At 46.6% G+C, this 18340-nt stretch overlaps 2 protein-coding genes across 2 annotated transcripts in view; one reads left to right on the top strand and one right to left on the bottom strand.

Annotated features, from left to right (window-relative positions):
• Positions 1–565, bottom strand: part of KPNA1 (karyopherin subunit alpha 1) — a 52744-nt gene extending 52179 nt beyond the window's left edge. The window contains exon 1 of the mRNA XM_064464879.1: positions 429–565. The gene's annotated coding sequence lies outside the window, so the exon portion shown is untranslated. The remainder of the gene's footprint in view (positions 1–428) is intronic.
• An 11461-nt stretch (positions 566–12026) lies between these two features.
• Positions 12027–18340, top strand: FBXO40 (F-box protein 40). The gene is made up of 3 exons (XM_064442561.1): positions 12027–12122; positions 12558–14456; positions 16571–18340. The coding sequence occupies exons 1-3, from the start codon at positions 12027–12029 to the stop codon at positions 16766–16768; spliced, it is 2193 nt and encodes a 730-aa protein (XP_064298631.1). The 3' UTR covers positions 16769–18340.

The following is an 18340-nucleotide window of genomic DNA, read 5'->3' as shown; positions in this document are numbered from 1 at the left end:
GGCCCGGCCCGGCGCCTTCCCGTTTCCCGAAAGCCCCACCCCTCCTCCCGCCGCCGGGCGCAGCCCGACAGCTCTACCCAGGCGGGCGGGAGGCGACCAGCCCTGGCCCACGCGCGCCGCTCCCGCCGCGCTGGCCCGGCCCCGCCCCACCCGCGCGGCCCCCGCCTGTTGCACGCGTATAGGCCGGGGGCTCCCGCAGCCAGCGGCACCCCCAGCCCAGGCCTCCCGCAGCCCGGGACGAGGCACCACACACACACACCGCGGGGACCCTACCCTCTTCCCGCGCCTGACCCGGCCCGGCCCCACTAGCCGCCCGGCTGCCGTTATCCCCCCACCCTCCGCCGGCTCGGCTCGGCGCGGACCCGAGACCCAGGGCTCCCCCCGCTCCCGGCGGGGCGGACGGCGGCGCTCCCTCCCTCGCCCCGTACCTGCTGCCGGAGCCGCCCGGCCCGGCCCGGCCCGGCCCGGCGCTGTCTCCTCTCGGGCCCAAGGCGCGCGAGCGCCGCTCCCTCCCTCCCTGCCTGCCCAGAGTTGGCTGGCCACGGCACTGCGCACGCGCCCACCAAGCCGCGTCGATTCCGGCCTCACCGCGGCGCCCTCTGGGAGGAAGAGCCGTTTCGGCGGGCCCAGCCGGTGGCGGCAGCAGTAACCGCCCCTCGCGCAGAATCAGCAGCGATAGCGGCGCCCTCCTCAGGCCGGCGATACCGGCGGGCCGCCGCTCTAGGGAGGACTACGGCTCCCGGCAGGCAGCGCGCGCCCCGCGCAGCCGCAGAACGGGGCGCACGTCTCCCGCCGGGGCAGCCGCGGTGCATGGCGGGAGTTGTAGTGCAGCGGGCGGTACCGCCGCCGAGAGGGTCGAGGAGTGGGGGGGAGGCACCGCCTCCCCGCCCGAGGGGCGGTGGCGGCGGCGGCTTGAGGGGCAGGCAGGCGGGTGGGTTGCAGTCGCGGAGAGGGAGGCGGTGGCGGGTGGACGCTGGCATGCGGAGCGCGGCGGCGGTGGTGCGGCAGCTGCCAATGGCGGAGTAGCAGTGGGGACCGTAACCTGCCGCCTGTCAACGCTGCCCCAAGGGAGCTTCGTGACAGACAGCGGCAAAAGGCACAAGGAAACCACCCCACCCCCCCCAGGGGCTTTTCCCCGGGGTAACCTGACGAGCTGATATTTCCGCTTTAATTAATGCGACGCAGGTCAGCTAGGGGCGGTGGCCTCGGTGTCACTGTAAACCACGTCACTGCAATGAAGCGCTTCTGTCTTCTGCACGCGCTGAGGGGCACGGGTGAAGAGCGAAGCCATTTCGCAGTTTCACGGGCAGTCGTATGGCAGTGAGACCAAACACAGCGGAGCAGCAGCAGTAGATGCAGCGGTGGTCACTGGCTGTGTAGTTAACACGAAAAGACACAATCACTGCTAGTCAGCCACCATATATGTTGAGGTAGATATATACATTAGGCTGCGTGACAAAAGCTCGTCTGCATGCCAACAAAGGAGATGATGGCAGGAGGGGGAGGCCAAACAGCACCCTGCCGGGCTGCTCCCAGGCCCACATCAGGAGCCACCAGCCCACCAGAGGCCCATCTCCACACGCCTTGAGGAGCACAGGGGCACGATGGTGGGTGGGAACCCAAATTAAGGACTCAGAGGAAGGGACACCCTATTGGGGCCCTTCCCAGGTCTGTCCAGGGGAGCCTCAGCCCCAGCGCACCTTTAGGGTTTGGGGGGTCGCTGTGTTCAGGGGTGTGGGACACACGAGGGGATGCAGGGGAGGAGCATTTGGGGATCACACAAGGCTCATTTAGGGGACGTTTAGGGAAGGAACCAAAGGCAGGAAAAGGAGGGATCTAGGTGATTTGTGGAGGAACAAGTGCGGGAAAGCAAAAGAATATGGCAATAAGAAGGGCCGGTGGCATGTAAATAGTTTGTTACGGTTTGTCTGGCTGTGCCGTGTGCCTGATCAGCGCAGCCCGTCCCGTATTCTCGTTAAACTCCGTTCACACTTTGCCCTGGGTGAGGGACTCTCATTGTCGCATGCAGGGGATGTGGTGGGGAGTCTGGCAGCCAGCAGCTGGGCTGGAACTTGGGGCCTGTGCGCCCGTGGGCATGGACAAGTGTGTGAGGGGCACCGAGGATGCAGCCGGCGAGAGGGCCTGAGGGCCGGGAGGGTTTTGCAAGGGAGGAGTTGGGGGGCTGGAGGAGTCCCAGTGGCTGCCGAAGAGGCAGTAGGTCCCTGGGGGGCCAGAGCACGATGGGGGAAGCTGGCTACTGGGGCAACACAGGGACTGGAGAGACTGGGACCGAGGAGCAGCTACTGGGCAGGCTGCCTGAGCCCAGCTGCTGAAGGGAGCCATACTGTACACACATACATATATGTGTGTGTGTGTGTGTATATATATGTATATATGCTCAGCAGCACACCTCCATAGCCAGGGAGAGGGGTGGGATGAGGCCGCTGGCACTGCGTTTGTGTGAGTTTGCTCTGTGGGGCCTGTTGTGTATATATGTATATGTGTGGTATATATCTGTGTTTGTGTGTATGTGCTTACTGGGAATACAAGCTCAGCCTGGCTACTGGTTGGGGCTGAAGACGTGGAGCTGCAGCAGCCTCGCCTCTCTCAGGCTACCATGTCTGGCCCAATTTTCCTGTATCAAGAGACATGTATATTTGTATACATATCATATGTATACATATATGATATCATATACCTATAAATAGGTATATTTCATAGGGCTTCTATCTAGCACAGTATTTCTGCTCACAGAATTGAGATGACAGATTAAAGCAGACAGGCAACAGCTTTCTCCCAAAGCATTTGCATCAAAAAATAAATAACAATTCTTTCAGAGATTTGACATTCCTCACGCCCTACCAGTAAGCACATCTATACTGCAGCAGGAGGTCTGGTTACAGTATTAGTTGGCATTCCTGAGATATCTTGAATCAAATTAGCACAGTTAAGGGTGGCAGCAGAGATCTGTAAATTCTCTTTTGCTGAGTCTAGTTTCAGGTGCAGCTGAGCTAATACAATGTTGTGCTGCAGGTACAAGGATTAATTCCTGTTTCCTGGCGCCTTTGGTCTTCTGCTCCCTTCTCTCCACCATGTACATGTCTTCAGGGATGGTGAACTTATGTTCATCCTGTATGTCTTGTGATACCCTGCCCTAAAAGGCCACCACAGGTGATCCCTTTTTGCAGTACAGTCACCACCTGCAGGCAAGGATTTGCAAAACTCAGGGGGCTTTTGTTACACAAGGCTGCCCAGGGCAGGCTGTTTGGGTCTACGTGATTGCTGAACAACACATGGAAGCAGTAAAAAGCACCACCAAAGTCCAGACTGTCTGGAAACTTGGAGATCTAAAAGCAGGCTGACTTCTGGTGCTGGTAAAATTAAGACAGAAGATAGCTTCATTTCTGACAACAGCTACTTTGGAAGCCCTAAGTATTTTGGTAATCTGGGTTAATTTAGCTGGAGAGAGTTTACTCCTAAACCAGTAAGACAGAATTTTGATAATTTTTTACTCCATATGAAAATGAGGCACGCAAACAGCATGTTTTTAAACACAGTCTAAAAAGACAATGACAACATTGAAGGCTGAAGAATTACCTGAACGGGGGGGGGGGGGGGGGGGGGGGGGGAGAGGGGGGTGAGCGGTGGAAGTGGACAGGGTAAACAGATCAGCAGTCATGTTGTGACTGGGTGAAATTCGGGTGTAGCCATATTACCACTGGCCCCTGTTTTCCCCAGTGCAATGGGATGACAGAAAATGGTATCACGATAATACAGCCCTTTCTAAAAAAGGCCATGGAGCCAGACTACTAACCATATTTAGTACTACTAAATTACAATTGGCACCAGCAAGCCCTGGTTGTCACCTACTGACATTTTGTTCAGCCCTAAAAATGAAAACACAGTTGTCTGCACTGTTTCAAACGATGAGAGTCACTGGGGACTCACAGGCAGGGAAAGAGAAAGACAAGGCAAAACAGCAAGTTCATCGTGACTTATGATCTCAGAGCCACCACTGCTACAGCCAAAAGATGTTGTTCTGTGTTTCTGAGGTGGTGAAAAGTGGTCGCATAGGGCAGCAGGATCACAAGAGGTGTCTTTGCAGCCAGATGGAGTGAGCACCCACCAGGGAGAAGCAGCACCTGCACCCCAAACTTCACTGACATGTAGTAGGACCCATGTATCTGTACTCACTATGAGTATGAAATGCTCACCCTGAAACTCATAAAACTCACCATGCAATTCTTTTAATGGGTCCCCGCTGACGGTAAAACTTAACTGCTCTCCTTTGCTTCCTCAGGTCTGGCTGAGGAAGGGTGACACTGGGAGCCGCACACTTCAGGCATCCTCCCAGCGGCTGGTGGGACCCTTTTGCTGTGCAGTGGAGGGGCTGGGGCTGGGCAGTCTCCTGAGGCGTCCCTGCGAGGCAGGCAGGGAGATCTGCCCAGCTGCTTAGCTCTGGGCCATTCCTGCTCTCTTTCTGCCCACCCCTGCTCAGACAGATTGGAAAGCTGCCATCGCTGTCTGCACCAGCTGCTAGAGTTGGTGACGATGGGAGCCAGGGGCACGGCAACAATTCCAACAGCAGAAACCACAAACTGGTGTGGGCACCAAGAGGAGTTAAGTTGTAAAGGGCAAACCTGCATCAGAGAGCGACAACGAGCTAACAGAGGGCTCTGGGAAGGGTTTTCAGCTTTCTTCTCATGCAGTGGGCACAGAGTATTAGTAGTTCTGCCTCTCACATCCTCTCTGAAGTATCACTCCAGAAGTGACAGTGTTAACAAATACAGTGGAAGAGACTGCTCTGTAAACTGAGCCACACAGTCACATGCATGGGTTTTATTTTTATCATCCCAAAACTACTTGATGTTTCTGCCTGGGCTTGCTCAGTGTCCTCCCATTCTCTCCTCTTTCTTTGCTTGCAGCTCTCCCTTACCCACCTCACTTCAACCCAGCTGAGCACAACCAGGAGAGCAAGTGTTTGGTACACACGCAGGGACTCTATGATTAAGGTAAGGCTTTGTAAATAGAGTCGGAGTCTTTATTGGTCAAACCTTATGCAATGCAGTGGTTACTGTATCGAGCTATGAAAACCAAGATGTCTTCAAAACAGCCTTAGTAATTAAGATGAAGTAGAATAATCAGACACAAGGTGTCTTAAATGATAGCCTAAAACAGAGGCAGCTGGTAACTGTGAACACTTCAGTGACATGCTACTCTGAAAAAAAAAACCCTACATAATATATGCAGGGGGTTAGCCACAGTTTTGCAGCACTGTATCTGGGGTTTTAAAAAACTAAGAAGCTGATTTTAAGATGGGAGCTTCAGTAGCAGGACAGATGATAAATCAGAAATTCAATTTCTGTAATTGTCAACAAACTCTGAGAGAAATAAGACAAGGAGATACAGTAAGGGTCAGAGGAGAGGCAAAAGCAATCTTCTGGCAAAAATGTTAAGACTTAAAATCTGGTGAGTTTTGCAGATTCAGACTGCAAACTCTATGTTTGTAGGCCAGACTGAATGATAAGATGAAGTAAGAAACACAAGTGTTGTATGTTATAAGTACTACTGTACCATTTAGAGTTGTGGCTGCTTAGTAATTTTTATCCAGGAATGTTTTTATGACTTAGACCTTGACCAGTAGCTCTGAAATTCTCTACGTGGGGCATCTGCCTTGGGCTATGTTTCTTTTATTTTGCTTAAAACACTTCACTTGATTATCTCAAGAAGTCTTCAGAAAAGTATGTTAATGAGGTTGTTACCGGGGCATAAAATAGAACCTGAACCCAAAGGAAAAAAACCTCACAGTTTGGACAATTCTTTTTTTTCTTCAAATTGCAGCTAAACTAGAATCTGTTATTTTAAAGCACTTGCTGAACTCAAACCAAACCCAAGCCCATTTCCCAGTTACCAGTGCAAAGTGAGCCTGACTGTGTCCCTACTAAGGACAACACAGGCACCCCTCTCATGCATGAGGAACAGCAGAGCAGCTCCATGCCACAGCCTCCTCCTTCTGCCTGTCTCCCACCCAACTCCCCACCATGCCCAGCACAAGACCCTGCTGCTGGGCAGCCCTGCACCATACTGCCAGCCCAGGGGACCACTTCAGCACCTGGAATTTTGGGGTGGGTATGTGTCAGGTGAGCTATGGCTACATTGTGCCAGGTAGGGAGGAGCAAGAAATATTGCTGATCTGGGTCTCACAGGGAGTAGTGCAGTATGGGGTTCTACCAGCAGTGCCCGGTGTTACCTGTGCCTCGCTGCTCTGAACTGTCCCCTACTCTGCCCATAACAGCACCAGCTGGGCAGAAAGTGCACTAGCAAGTTTCAGTGCCTCTTTTCTGTGTGCATGCAGCACAGATTGACCAGGCAAGGGGGAGGCCTAATGGTGCAACAGCTTCTCTTGAGCTCCACGGTCCTGCATGCCAGGTTTAGGAGCTCAAGAGAAGCTGATGTGCTGCTGTGGGAAGCTGAGCAGCATATGTGCTCTGAAAGGAAAGCAAGGAATGTGCCTGACTGATGCACTGTACTGTGGACCTACTCTGTCCCCGTCATTTTAAAGCTTTTTTTTTTTTTCAGTATAAAGGAATTCCAACCTGTTCACTAACTCTGAACCAGTGGTTATTGCCATAAAACACCACAGGTTCAAACAGCTGATCCCCAGCTAGAAAATACAGGGAGTAGCTCCCTAATTGTCACAGCCTCCACCTTCCATCTTTGGGCTTATCTAACAGGTCAGTTGTCTCACAGAAAATCTGCATGTCTTATACTTGGGGATTTGAGGTTCACCAGAAGGATTGTCCTGGAATCTAAGTATCCCTATAAAACCCCTGTGGATTTGTTCAAGATCTGAGCCTCAAATAAACTGTGTCTTGTCCATGCTTGCTAGAAATTTATTAGTGCTATTGATGAAGATTTCATCTATACCTTTCATTCTCCCTTTCCACCTAACCTGGGCTGTACCATATTAACTGCCTGGCTCATTTAAAGCTTGGCTGGCAACACGTATATCCAAGATCAGTCTGAACAGCAATTGCAGAGCAGGTGTGCCACGAAGGAGAGTGACCAGCTATGCCTAACACCAAGGCGGTCACTCCAGCTGTAGCTGTCCCTGCTGTGGGTGTGGAGATGTGGGGCTTGACTTAGTTAGGGGTCACTGTGATACCAGGTGGTAGCATTTTGGGGTTTGCTTTTTTGTAGTGAAGGACAGGACGTTAGGCTCCCAAGATTCATCTACAATGCAGTACAGTACAGTTTCCAATGGCATAGTGTTTTCTTCCTCAGCTCCAAGAAATAAATATATCTCTCTATATTAAATACAGCAAAAGGACACCCAAGCCTGATTTCTTGCTGACTTTGTTACGTATGTAGTGATTGAGGAAGAGCGCTGCATGAAAAGAGAAGAAAATCTCTAGTTTAAGGAGACTTAGATGGTCTCCTAGAAAATGTACAGCTGGCTCTGCCAGGGTGTTTGTGCAGGAGCCATGCAAGCAAAACATTAGAACCTGACATCTCCATTCTTGGTGTGTTTTTTATTTGTTTGTTTGTTTACATAAAATATTATATTTAATTCTATTTATTTTCATCTTTCTATACTTTAATTCTACATCTGCCAAATAGAAGTAATAGTATCTTTTAACCTCAAGTGCACCTCTAGTACTGCAAAGATAAATTCATTATTAGTTGTGAACCCCCTCAGATACTAAAATAGTGAATATATTGAAAAACCCTGTAAGGAAATTAATAATTCTGTATTCACCTCAGGATTTAAGTATTATGACAAAAATGAGATAAACATCATATATTAGGTAACAAGGATTAAGAGAAATAGAGAATATCTCCTATCTGCCCTATACATATCACCAAAACCATTCACATTCCTTGAAAATATTTTTCTGTTGTAATATTATATACAACTTCAACATTCTTGGCTCCAGCATTTGCATGCAAACTTTCCTGAGATTTTTTTAAGAGCTCCTTATCATGTTGTAAATCGTAGAAAGAGTGTTTTGTGTTTGCAATCTCATCTCAGAGGCACTCTTTAAGGTAATTATCTGGGGGTTCTGGTGGCCCTTTTTGATGGTTCTTTGAAATGGGAGGCAACCCTTGATTCTGTTGAAGAGCTCAGATATGATGTATAACCTTAGTTTGTCATATGATCAGTCACATATAGCTAATACCAAATAAGAAAATAGTTTTATTGTTTTGGCTCATTGACTTCAACTGAGTTAAGTATATGTTTACTGAAAATAATTTGTAATTGGTTTATAAACTGTAAATTATTGTCACTGAACAGATCTGCTCCAGACACAGACATATCTGCAGTTAAAATAGCAGCTGTGTATTTTTAAACCTGACTTGATTTGCTGTCATGATGGTCTAAAAATAAAGATTTACCAAACTGGACAGACTGTAATTTGCATCCTTTCTTTCCACAGTAGCTTGAACATGATTCAAGTAAGCATGTTTGATTTTTTTTCTAACCCAGCTCGTAGGAAATTTTGCAAGTTGCAGGGAAACAGGAAGTGTACAGATTTAGAGAAATGTTTTATCACCTGACATATCTGTGTGTCACCTGCCTCTGGATGTCGTGTATCAAAGTTACTGAGGCAAGAATTTGTAACTTTCTGCTCAGGGTTTTGAAAGTTGCAGTTTGTGGACTGACAATCATACCATCAACTAAACCACAGAGCTAACTAGATCATCAGTTAAAATACAGAGCTCCTGATTACCAGCATGTCAGAATAGAAGAAGCATTCAAACCCTAGTAAATATCAGAAAAAATCTCATTCTCTTCTTCCTGTCCTCTAGCTTCACAGACTTGACAATGAGAAGAGAGGCAGAGGCACAGAAATAATTTGTCTGTAAAGAACAGCATATACAAGTTAGAGGTGAGGTAAACTCAACTGAAAATACCTGAATAATGATGAAGACTCATTCTGGATCTGAATGCTCTGATATGGTCACTTTTCATAATCAAAGCATGTATTTTCTTTTTCTACACATGATTTTGATGGGGTTCATTTCACATGGCAGTATGAAAGCAAGCTCCTCTCCAGAAACTTTGCAATCAGCCCTTTCTGTGTTTGGAGAACCATAAGGCCTGTTCTTCTGATGTATTTTTATTTATCAATTATTTCTCTCCAAGAGTTACTTTTGCAGTGGAAAGTATTGTTCACGCGTTCATGTTTTTATTGCAGTGTAATGTACCCAGCCTTCCTCTGACCTTATGCAAGTCATAGCTGGGACTATTTTTAGAGATTATATTTGCAGCAAAATGTTACAAGAATGAGAGCAGCAAGGATGCTGCCAATATGGAATAAATCCATCTGTATCTCTTGCTTCTCTGGGCCACGTAAGAGTAGATGTAACTAAACAGCAGAAGAGATGCCACCCTAAACCATATGTATTTAAGGGCTGGATGAGGCTGGGGCCACCCTGGCCAGCTCCCTGGTGTCACCCCTGTGCAGAAGCCAATGCTTCCCGAGACAAGGCAGGGAATGTTATAATGGGTAGTCACGAAATAATATTTTTCTGCATTGTTGTCTCCAGCTCTTTCCACACAAACAAAGGTGAAGGTACCTGAGCCTTATACCTCAGAGTGTAAGTTTGTCCCTGGGTAAAGGGACCACCAAGGATGTAATCCTTTACTCTGCAGGAGCGAGGGGGAATGGGGTTGATTCATTAGGAGGTCTAAACAGGTATTGGTCAGCATTGGAAATTGCAAAGGATGGAATAAAGATGTGTCGAGCTATTAATGCACATCAAATTCAAACATGAGTGTGTGGTCTTCAGTAGCTGCAGGAACCAACAGGCATTGCCTTTCCCAGACATCTTTCCTTCTCCAGCATTGTTCATGAACTTCTGTTGCCAGGGTGTGAAAGTGCGAAAGATGAGAAATTAAGACAGTACCGTCAGGAAGGAGAGGGGAAACAGCTTCATGTAGCAACTCTTCCCCTTGAGCCTAAACCTTCTTCCTCTAGGGCACAGCTCTCCTCAAGGCTAGGTCACTTAAGCCTGGGGTTGCAAAAGCACTCATATCTAGGTACATGACACTACTGTATTTTTTTTAACCTTAGAAAAAAACTGAAGTCTAAATTATTTTACCAGCAACGTCTATTTTTACCCCAGAGCCAAATGAGAGTCTGCTGGATCTATGGTAGTTCCTACTGCATAGAAAATGTGGTGGAAAGACTTGTCAAAAATCTTTTTCTCATTTTCACAAAAAAAAAAGTGCCCTGGGTCCTGTTTGGAAAGAGAACTCCAGTTCCTTCTTATCTTTAGCTTTTTCCCTTCCACAAAGATTCTCAGTAAACTGAACCAAACTGGAATGCAGCCCCTAAACGAAGGAGCAGAAAGTCAGAAGCTGGGACTTTTCTACTTGCAGCAGCTCTTCTTTGGGCCAAGTTACTGATACCAGTTGAAGGTATCCAGGGAAGGAGCTTCAAGCAGTGACTGAGCAGCCTCTAGTTCTCTAATCCAACAACTGTGTGTGAGGGGAAAGGACCGCAGGAAATCCTACATGTTCCCCCAAACAGCATCTCTTACAGACATTACTGAAGAAGACCGCTGGGCTGGGTGGACCACTGGTCTGACCCAGAATGTAATTTCTTATGTTCTTAGGTTTTTTACAATAGAAGGCATGCCTCATGCTAATCACCATCTCCATTTACTTGCTGTCGGACTCTGGGCTTCTGTTTTCCCATTTCAGGAAGGATTAACAGCTATTTTCAGGAATTATTCAAGGGTAGAAATATTATGAGCAAGGGGAACTGAGGACTTTTGGAAGCAGGCCTCATAAATGCATTACTTTTACATTAAATGGATTTAATTGACTTACTGGGAAAGAACAAAAAACAATCATGAAACCAAAGCCAATGGTCCATTGTGACACAAAGCTAGTAATCTGGTAGTGGTACAGAGGATCTTCATACATCATGTTCTTGTTCTTCTGCTTTTTGTTGTTAGACCTCAGGAAAATTGTATGTCCTTTTTATATCAAAGGTTTTTAAGGGAAGGAGAGGAAAAAAATATATATATTTTGAAACCGCATTAATATGGAGGTGTGAGAACAGAAATGCACTCTTCCTTAAGAAAAAAATTAACCTGTTTATATAATAAAGCTGGTTGAAAATTCCGAAACATTTGGTTTGGCAACTTCAACTTGTTCTTTTAATCCAGTCTGTCAGTTGCAAAATGATAAATTCATGCTGCTGCCTGGTGGCAGCTGAATTTATGAAACAGAGAATGGTATTGTTTATTACTTGTTGCCTGGGACCTCCTTCTCTATTTTCTGGCCTCTTGTGATGTCACTAACACCCTTATAAAATGTATCTAAAATATTATAAGCTCAGGATCACCTATTCAGTTCCAGGTAGTGTTTCACACTGAGTTGTCACAAGTACGTTGGGTGAGCTGAAAAAGTAGAGCAGTGGTAACTGGTTTTTGTAGGATCATGCTCTAAAACAAATCCCAAAGGGAGAAAAATTGATTCTTTCTCTAAGAGATACCCTGTAAAAGGCATGCTCAGGCTGACTTTTCCCCTGCACTACCACAGGAAAGGAAAAGCTCTGATGAGGTTAGACCTTTGTCTTTCCCCTTCTGCCCTAACTGCACACTGTGGTGCTGAGCAGAGCATGAGATAAACCATACCTGCCCTCTTCTCCTCCTTCCTATCTACTCAGCATTCACTGGTGACAGCAAGGGGAAGAAAGGTGAAAGGCAGTTTGTAAAAAAAAGTAAAAGAAAACTTATTTAACTAGGGTGAGTATAGCCTTGCAACAAGTCTCCACTGCACTCTGGAGATTCTCTCCAAAATGCAGACCAAGGCATCCCCTTATTCCAGGTTTTGACACCTGAAAGTAGATGTAGCAAATAACCTGCCTGAAGGAAAGTCCCCCACAGTATCTGTTCCACAACATACAGGCATCATCTAGGAGTGTAAGGGTAAATCGGGAAGGCAGAGTAAAGTAGGCCAGGCAAATTTTCCTTTACCCAGGCTGGTTTCCACACTGGGAACTGGGATCATGAAGATAATTCTCACTCTCAACCTTGCTGGTGTAAAGCAAAGGGATGTTCATTTGTGCAACATTCATGTCTTTATGGGGGAGATGACAAGACACGTAGGCCAAATGACCAGCTAATTTTCCTAGAGAGGAAAAAGAAACATCATCTTTCCTACTCAAACAGCATTGAGGAAGTGGGAAGTGCCCTCAGTGTGCCTCTGGCAGTCTTGGTTTCAGCAGCTTGGTAGAGATAGACACAGTGTGAATATCAAGACAGAAAACAGCTTGCTCCCAAACCCTGGCTCCCTCTGCTGGGCTAACAAGCAAGGATCTTATCTATATCTGTGCTGCTATCAGGCCACACTGTACCACAGGGATCAGTACTGATACATGACTGTATGGAGCTGGCAGTCATTTGCCCACAGCCTTATTCCCACTAGAAGTGCATGTGAGCACCTAACGTGTAGAAACCAAGCACGGGCGCGGAGGGTCTGTGGCCATCCTTGCTCCTTCGGTCAATAACTTTTGTCTTCTTGTCTTTGCTACACACAGCACCGGGCTCAGAAAGCTCCCCCTGGGCAGCACAGGCACTGTGAGAGATGTTTCAACCGGCACTGCCGCGCACCAGTTGAGCCCTCCATCTCCTGCATGGTGATCAGCTGCCGCTTTCACTGCGGGGCCACCTTCCACATGTGCAAAGAGGAGGAACACCAATTGCTCTGTCCCTTAGAGCAGGTCTCCTGCCTCAATTCAGCCTATGGCTGCCCTTTTTCGATGGCCCGCTTTAAGCTGGCAAAGCACCTCCAGGTCTGTCCAGCCAGTGTTGTCTGCTGCTCGATGGAGTGGAATCGCTGGCCAAATGTGGATTCAGACACAACCCTCCACAAGAATATTATGAAGGAGACCTTGAATGAAGAGTGTCTGGACACAGCCTTGGCACTCAGAGACCAGAAGATACTTTTCAGGACTTTGAAAATAGCCACCTTGTTTCCAGAGTGGAGGAAAAAGGATGAAGTGGAAGAGCTAATAGATGAAGCCATGGGTGGGGAAGAAGGTGCTGTAGGAGGAGCAGCCTGTGATTCCCAAGAGGGCAATAACCAATTGTCTGAGCTCAGCCAACATGAGCGTGAAGATTTGGCAAAGGACAAAGAGGGAATGGATCTGGGGAGTTACAAAACCTGGGAGAACATTTTCAGCAAAGAGCTCCTGGCTTGCAAGGTAGCAAGCTCAGCAGCCAGCAGAGAACAAAAGACAGAGGAGGCTTCCAAGAAAACAGCATCAGCCCCTCATGCTGCCAGCTCCACAGAGAAGGCAAAGGAAGTACCTAATGGTGCAGAAGAGGCAAAGGACCAAAAGCCTGAACAAATAACACGGAATACAGAAATGACAGGACTGGCTCCCTGGCAAGAAGGGGTCCTGGAGAGGCTGAAGAAGGAAGTTGGTGTAGGTGATTACAACATGTATCTGGTACATCATGGGGGAATGCTCATCCGCTTTGGCCAGCTAGCTGCTTGCACTCCCAAAGAAAAAGACTTTGTCTATGGGAACCTGGAAGCTCAGGAGGTGAAGACTGTCTACACCTTCAAAGTGCCAGTTAGTTATTGTGGCAAAAGAGCACGACTAGGAGATGCACTGGGCCACAAGATGCCAACTTCAGACAAGTCAGTGGATACCTCAGAACTGGGAATAAGCCTAGAAGAACTACCTAAGGCAAATATAGTTAAAGCCACACTGCTGTGTGCACTGGAAAAAGAGCTGAAAGGCCATGAGATCTCTGAAGCAAGGGGTATCGATGGACTCTTTGTGGATTTTGCAACACAGACATACAGCTTTCCTCTGGAGCCCTTCTCCTCCAATGCTGTTCTAGCAGATATTCTAGATGAAGAAAGCCCACCAGAACTCCACGTGGAGCTCTATACTGAATGTGTAACCAGAAGACACAACAAAAGCAGTTCAGCTTTCACATTCACTTGCAGTCATTTCTTCAGGAGGGATGAGTTCCCATCCCACTTCAAGAATGTACATGCTGATATCCAGTCATGTCTGGACGGATGGTTCCAGCATCGCTGCCCACTGGCCTACTTGGGATGTACCTTTGTTCAAAATCATTTCCGCCCTGATGGACTTAAGGCCAAGGTTATATACAGCAAGCCTCTCAAGACATTTGCTATTAAGCCAGAGGTGGACACCCTCCTTGCTGAATCAGGGAAGTGCAATTCCACAGTGGCTAATCAAGGGAGAAATAAGGACTCACTGAGCAGCCTCCCAGTAGAAGTGCTCAAGTATATTGCAGGATTCCTGGACAGTTTCAGTTTATCTCAGCTATCACAAGTGTCAGTGCTGATGAGAGACATCTGTGCCACTCTTCTTCAAGAGAGGGGAATGGTCCTGCTGGTCTGGGAGAAAAAAAGATATTCCCATGGCAGTACTTCATGGAAAGCTCGCAAAAAGGCAAGTGACTGTGACACTGGGAAAAAGACAGCCATGGATTCTCTCCAAATAAAACGCAAGCATAACAGGGGATGCTGCATATAAGCATGCAGATGTGGGGAAGGTTCATGAGGTTGTAATTTGCACCACAATTGTCAGGGGTCAGGGCTATAAAATGAGTAAAATGAGCAAAGGTAGGAAGGTGTAAATAGGCATCATCTGACTAGCTGAAAGTCCTCACCCAGGCTTGTCTTGGGTAATCTGTTTGCATGTGCACTGTTTTTAGGCACTGGGAACTGAGAATTCCTGATATTTAAAGGTTACACAGGGATTTTTGAAGAACTTGAAGTTCATACCTTTTTTTTGTTCTTTACAAGCTGAGCGAGGGTATGTCAAAATTAAAGCATGCTTTAGAACACCAGAAAGGTAAAGAATAAGGAGATGCGGCTGTGAAAGGAGCTCAGGTGTTTGCATCAACCCCCAAGGGCTTTCCTGATTAGTAGTTCACAGGATTGCCATGAGTGTCTGACTCGCTGGTTCGTGAGCACCTGAGGGAGCAGCATGGGGATAAGAGCCCTTCTTCTGCAAAGCTGGTCTCCCACTGTTTGGGCTGGAAAATTACTACCCTATTGGCTGTTTATGTAGTCTGAAAGAAATATGTAAACATAGCTCAGTCTAAGTCCTAGTTGAACAATAGTTATTACAGGTTTTTTTCTAGTTGATAGCCTTGCAGCTTCTCTAACATAAAACTGCTTGAAAGAATAACATGAGAGACTCCAGCTTGACCAGGCAGACAAGATCTAGGAAAAAATAATTTAGAGATCCAGGGAAGACTCCCAGAAATTATCTAAGGACCTGGCTTTCAGGCACACCCCTGAAGATCTCCACCTATTGATTCTTATCAAATGGAAGCTTAACAGGTTATGACTTTTTGTTAAGAGAAAGTATTCTTTATTAAGAGAAAATGTGAAGCATAGTGAATTCAAACTCTGTGTGACAAAGTTTTGTGGCTGCAAGTTGAATTAGCCTGATCCAAAACAGGAATTAGCCACTGAAATAATTTACTGGAGGATGTGGTTTCCTTCAGTAAAAGGAAGAATTTCTGGCTCAGCAATCGTATAGCAATTAACTTCCATTATTGTAGAGCAATTTCAAGCCAACAGCATTGAATTTAAGGACTGCCTAACCCTTTTCATGGTAGCTCGCTGTATTGACTGCACCGGAGTTTTGTTTCCAATGCACTGACTCTGCTTGAAAACATTCCATTTGTAATTAGCCTGAATTTCTTGACTACTGTGTATAATAGCTATGATTACTTAGGACTAGGACAGGGTCAGATAATCTTAAGCATAGCACACCCACACACTATCCTTCTTCCACAGGAAGAAACATTTTTAGGCAGAAATCTACTAGGACTTTTAAAATTAATTTGATTTAATGGTGTACAGCAAATATTAAGGTGACTTAACCACAGTCTTATCACTACATGCCAGTCTATCACTGAATGGTACGTGGCATCACTGCAAACAGGATCAGAAAATTTTAACTGCACATTTCTATTTTGTACAAGCTTGTATCTCCTCTAGGAATAACTTTAAGCTTAGATTTCCCAGGCTTGTTCTGGGGTGTGGTAAATAACAACAGTGTTGTAATGTTCATTACTTTGATGTTGCCGATAGATGCTTTGGAAGGTCTTTATGAACTCAGGTTCCTTTGAGATACGTATCACACAAGCATGCTGTAGTCACCCTGCTTTATAAACATCTTGGATGCAGTTACAAACATCTTGGTTCACACCAGTCATGCAATGGAGTTTTCTCTAAAGGTGCGGTGGTCAGGTGTTCTGGATTTCCTCGAGTCCCGCACTGGATTGGTACAAAAGCTGTAGAAGGACACTTTCCTGTTAAAAATGGCAGGTGATGACTAAAGCAGCAAAACCAGCAAGTACAAGGTACATAACAATACAGACCCTATTTTTACTTGTTATGCCAGCCCTGCACAATCAGATGTTCACTAGCCTGTCCAGTACAAGTAATGCACACCCGCTATACATACATAGATTTTTAAAATCTTCTTCTATTTTTACTGACACTCTTGTGTTCTCTCCCCAATTTCTCTCCCTGTCCCTGTACTAGATCTGGCAGTTCAGCAGCCTGTTCTCCAGAGTTAACAAATGGCAGCGCAACGATGTCACGTGCATGTCAGAGCACCTGAAGAACTGTCCCTTCTACCAAGTGGAGCACAAGACGGACCCCGTGCTGCTGACAGGCATGTGCGAGTCTCGAGAGCAGACTCAAAAGACTTTGGTTTCTACTTTCAAGCACAGAGTCTGAACAACCTGCTTCCCCTCTGGCACACTCCTTTCAGGGCCCTTGAGAAGAAGATTTGGGAATTTGGGTGTAAAGATTGTTGCTTCCAGCTCCCCTTTGGACAGGCAAAACTGGCTTCTCCCCAGCTGCATTTGGGACATCCTGCATCTTTTTTTTTTTCCCCTGCATTAATTTAATTGTAAAACTTCATCCACTGCTCATGACATCATTTGCTTTCTGTTTAAGTTTCTGTTCCTTGCTTAATACAGCATCCTGGAGAAAGTAATAAGGATCTAGTTTGAAACAGCATCTTCGCAACCTTGAAGGTAGGCTGCTGCTCCTGTACTATGTCCCTCAGAGAAGGAAGAGCAGTTAACATTCCTAGCTCGACTAGGTCTGAAACACCTTAGTTTTGGCTGGAAAGCCAAGTTCTGGGAGCACAGTCAAATGCCCTCCTGCCTGGCAGACCTAGGGACTGCTAACCTGTCCTGAGATGTGGGCAAAAGAAAAGGAGCCCCCAAAATCAAGTGAATTAATTAGGACTCAGGAATGCACTGCACAGTCATAGACCATCATTCAGGTCCCTGATTCAGGCAAGCATGCCTAGTTAGCATTTGAGTGCAAGCCTAAGGCTGAGCTTATGGGAACATTCAAACCAAACCAAAGCAAACAAACTTGCTCTTTGTTAGAAATAATTAAATAGCAAAACATTTTAGGGGTTCAACTGACTTTTTATATTTTTTGGTTAATAACTTTCTCTGGTTTATGTACACATCCATTAAAGCCATCAAAAATATTTTAGGACATTCTTAGAATGCCTTACCTACTCAGTTTTGCGATTTTAAATTGCAAATTGTGATAGTAAGCAATTGTAAGCAATTTGTCAAAGAAATAAATTATTTTTTTCTGTAAAAGAAAAGGCATTCACCAACTGATTCAGTAACAGTACGAATAATGTTTGCTTCAGTTAAATGGGCTAGAGTATAAGAATCATCTTCTTTTTTTCCAGAGCAGAAGAGTGATTAGGGTTTAGCTGATTTTTTAATAAATACACTAATTTAAACACAGAACGTGCTTGCAGGGTCAACAGATGAAAGAAACTATGCATGTCACCAAAAGCGTCTGTCTTATGACATTATTTATACCCATTGCAGAGGCGCTAGTTAGAAATGCCATGGTTGTGGTGGTGGGTAGGATTCCTCTGAAATGGCCGTCAACGGATTCAACAGCTTACTTCCGCTGCACAGCCACAGCCACAGCGGCGCCAGCTCACACCCCTTTTCTTTTAGCCATCTCAGGACATGAGGTCTGGCTTTCGTCTCACTGCCTCAGGCAGGAGGACCTAGCTGGGAGCTGGGACATCTGCTGGCCTGGGCCACTGCTCTCCTCGCCTGGGCTGGCCAGATGAAAACTGGCCCTGCTGGATGGACACACACCGTGCTTGCCAACCCTGGTCTTGATGCAGATCTGGGGTGAGGCAGCCTATGCAAGAAGGAGCCCTCTCCTACTGGTAAAGGTCGCTGATGAACCTGAGCTGAGCGCTTGGTAATCAAAGGCATGAATTGCATGGTGATGGAAAACATGCTGAGTGCAGCT

Source organism: Phalacrocorax carbo, chromosome 1 (assembly GCF_963921805.1).
Source record: "Phalacrocorax carbo chromosome 1, bPhaCar2.1, whole genome shotgun sequence".
Classification (NCBI taxonomy): Eukaryota; Metazoa; Chordata; class Aves; order Suliformes; family Phalacrocoracidae; genus Phalacrocorax; species Phalacrocorax carbo.
This window is presented reverse-complemented; position numbering and strand designations above follow the sequence as displayed.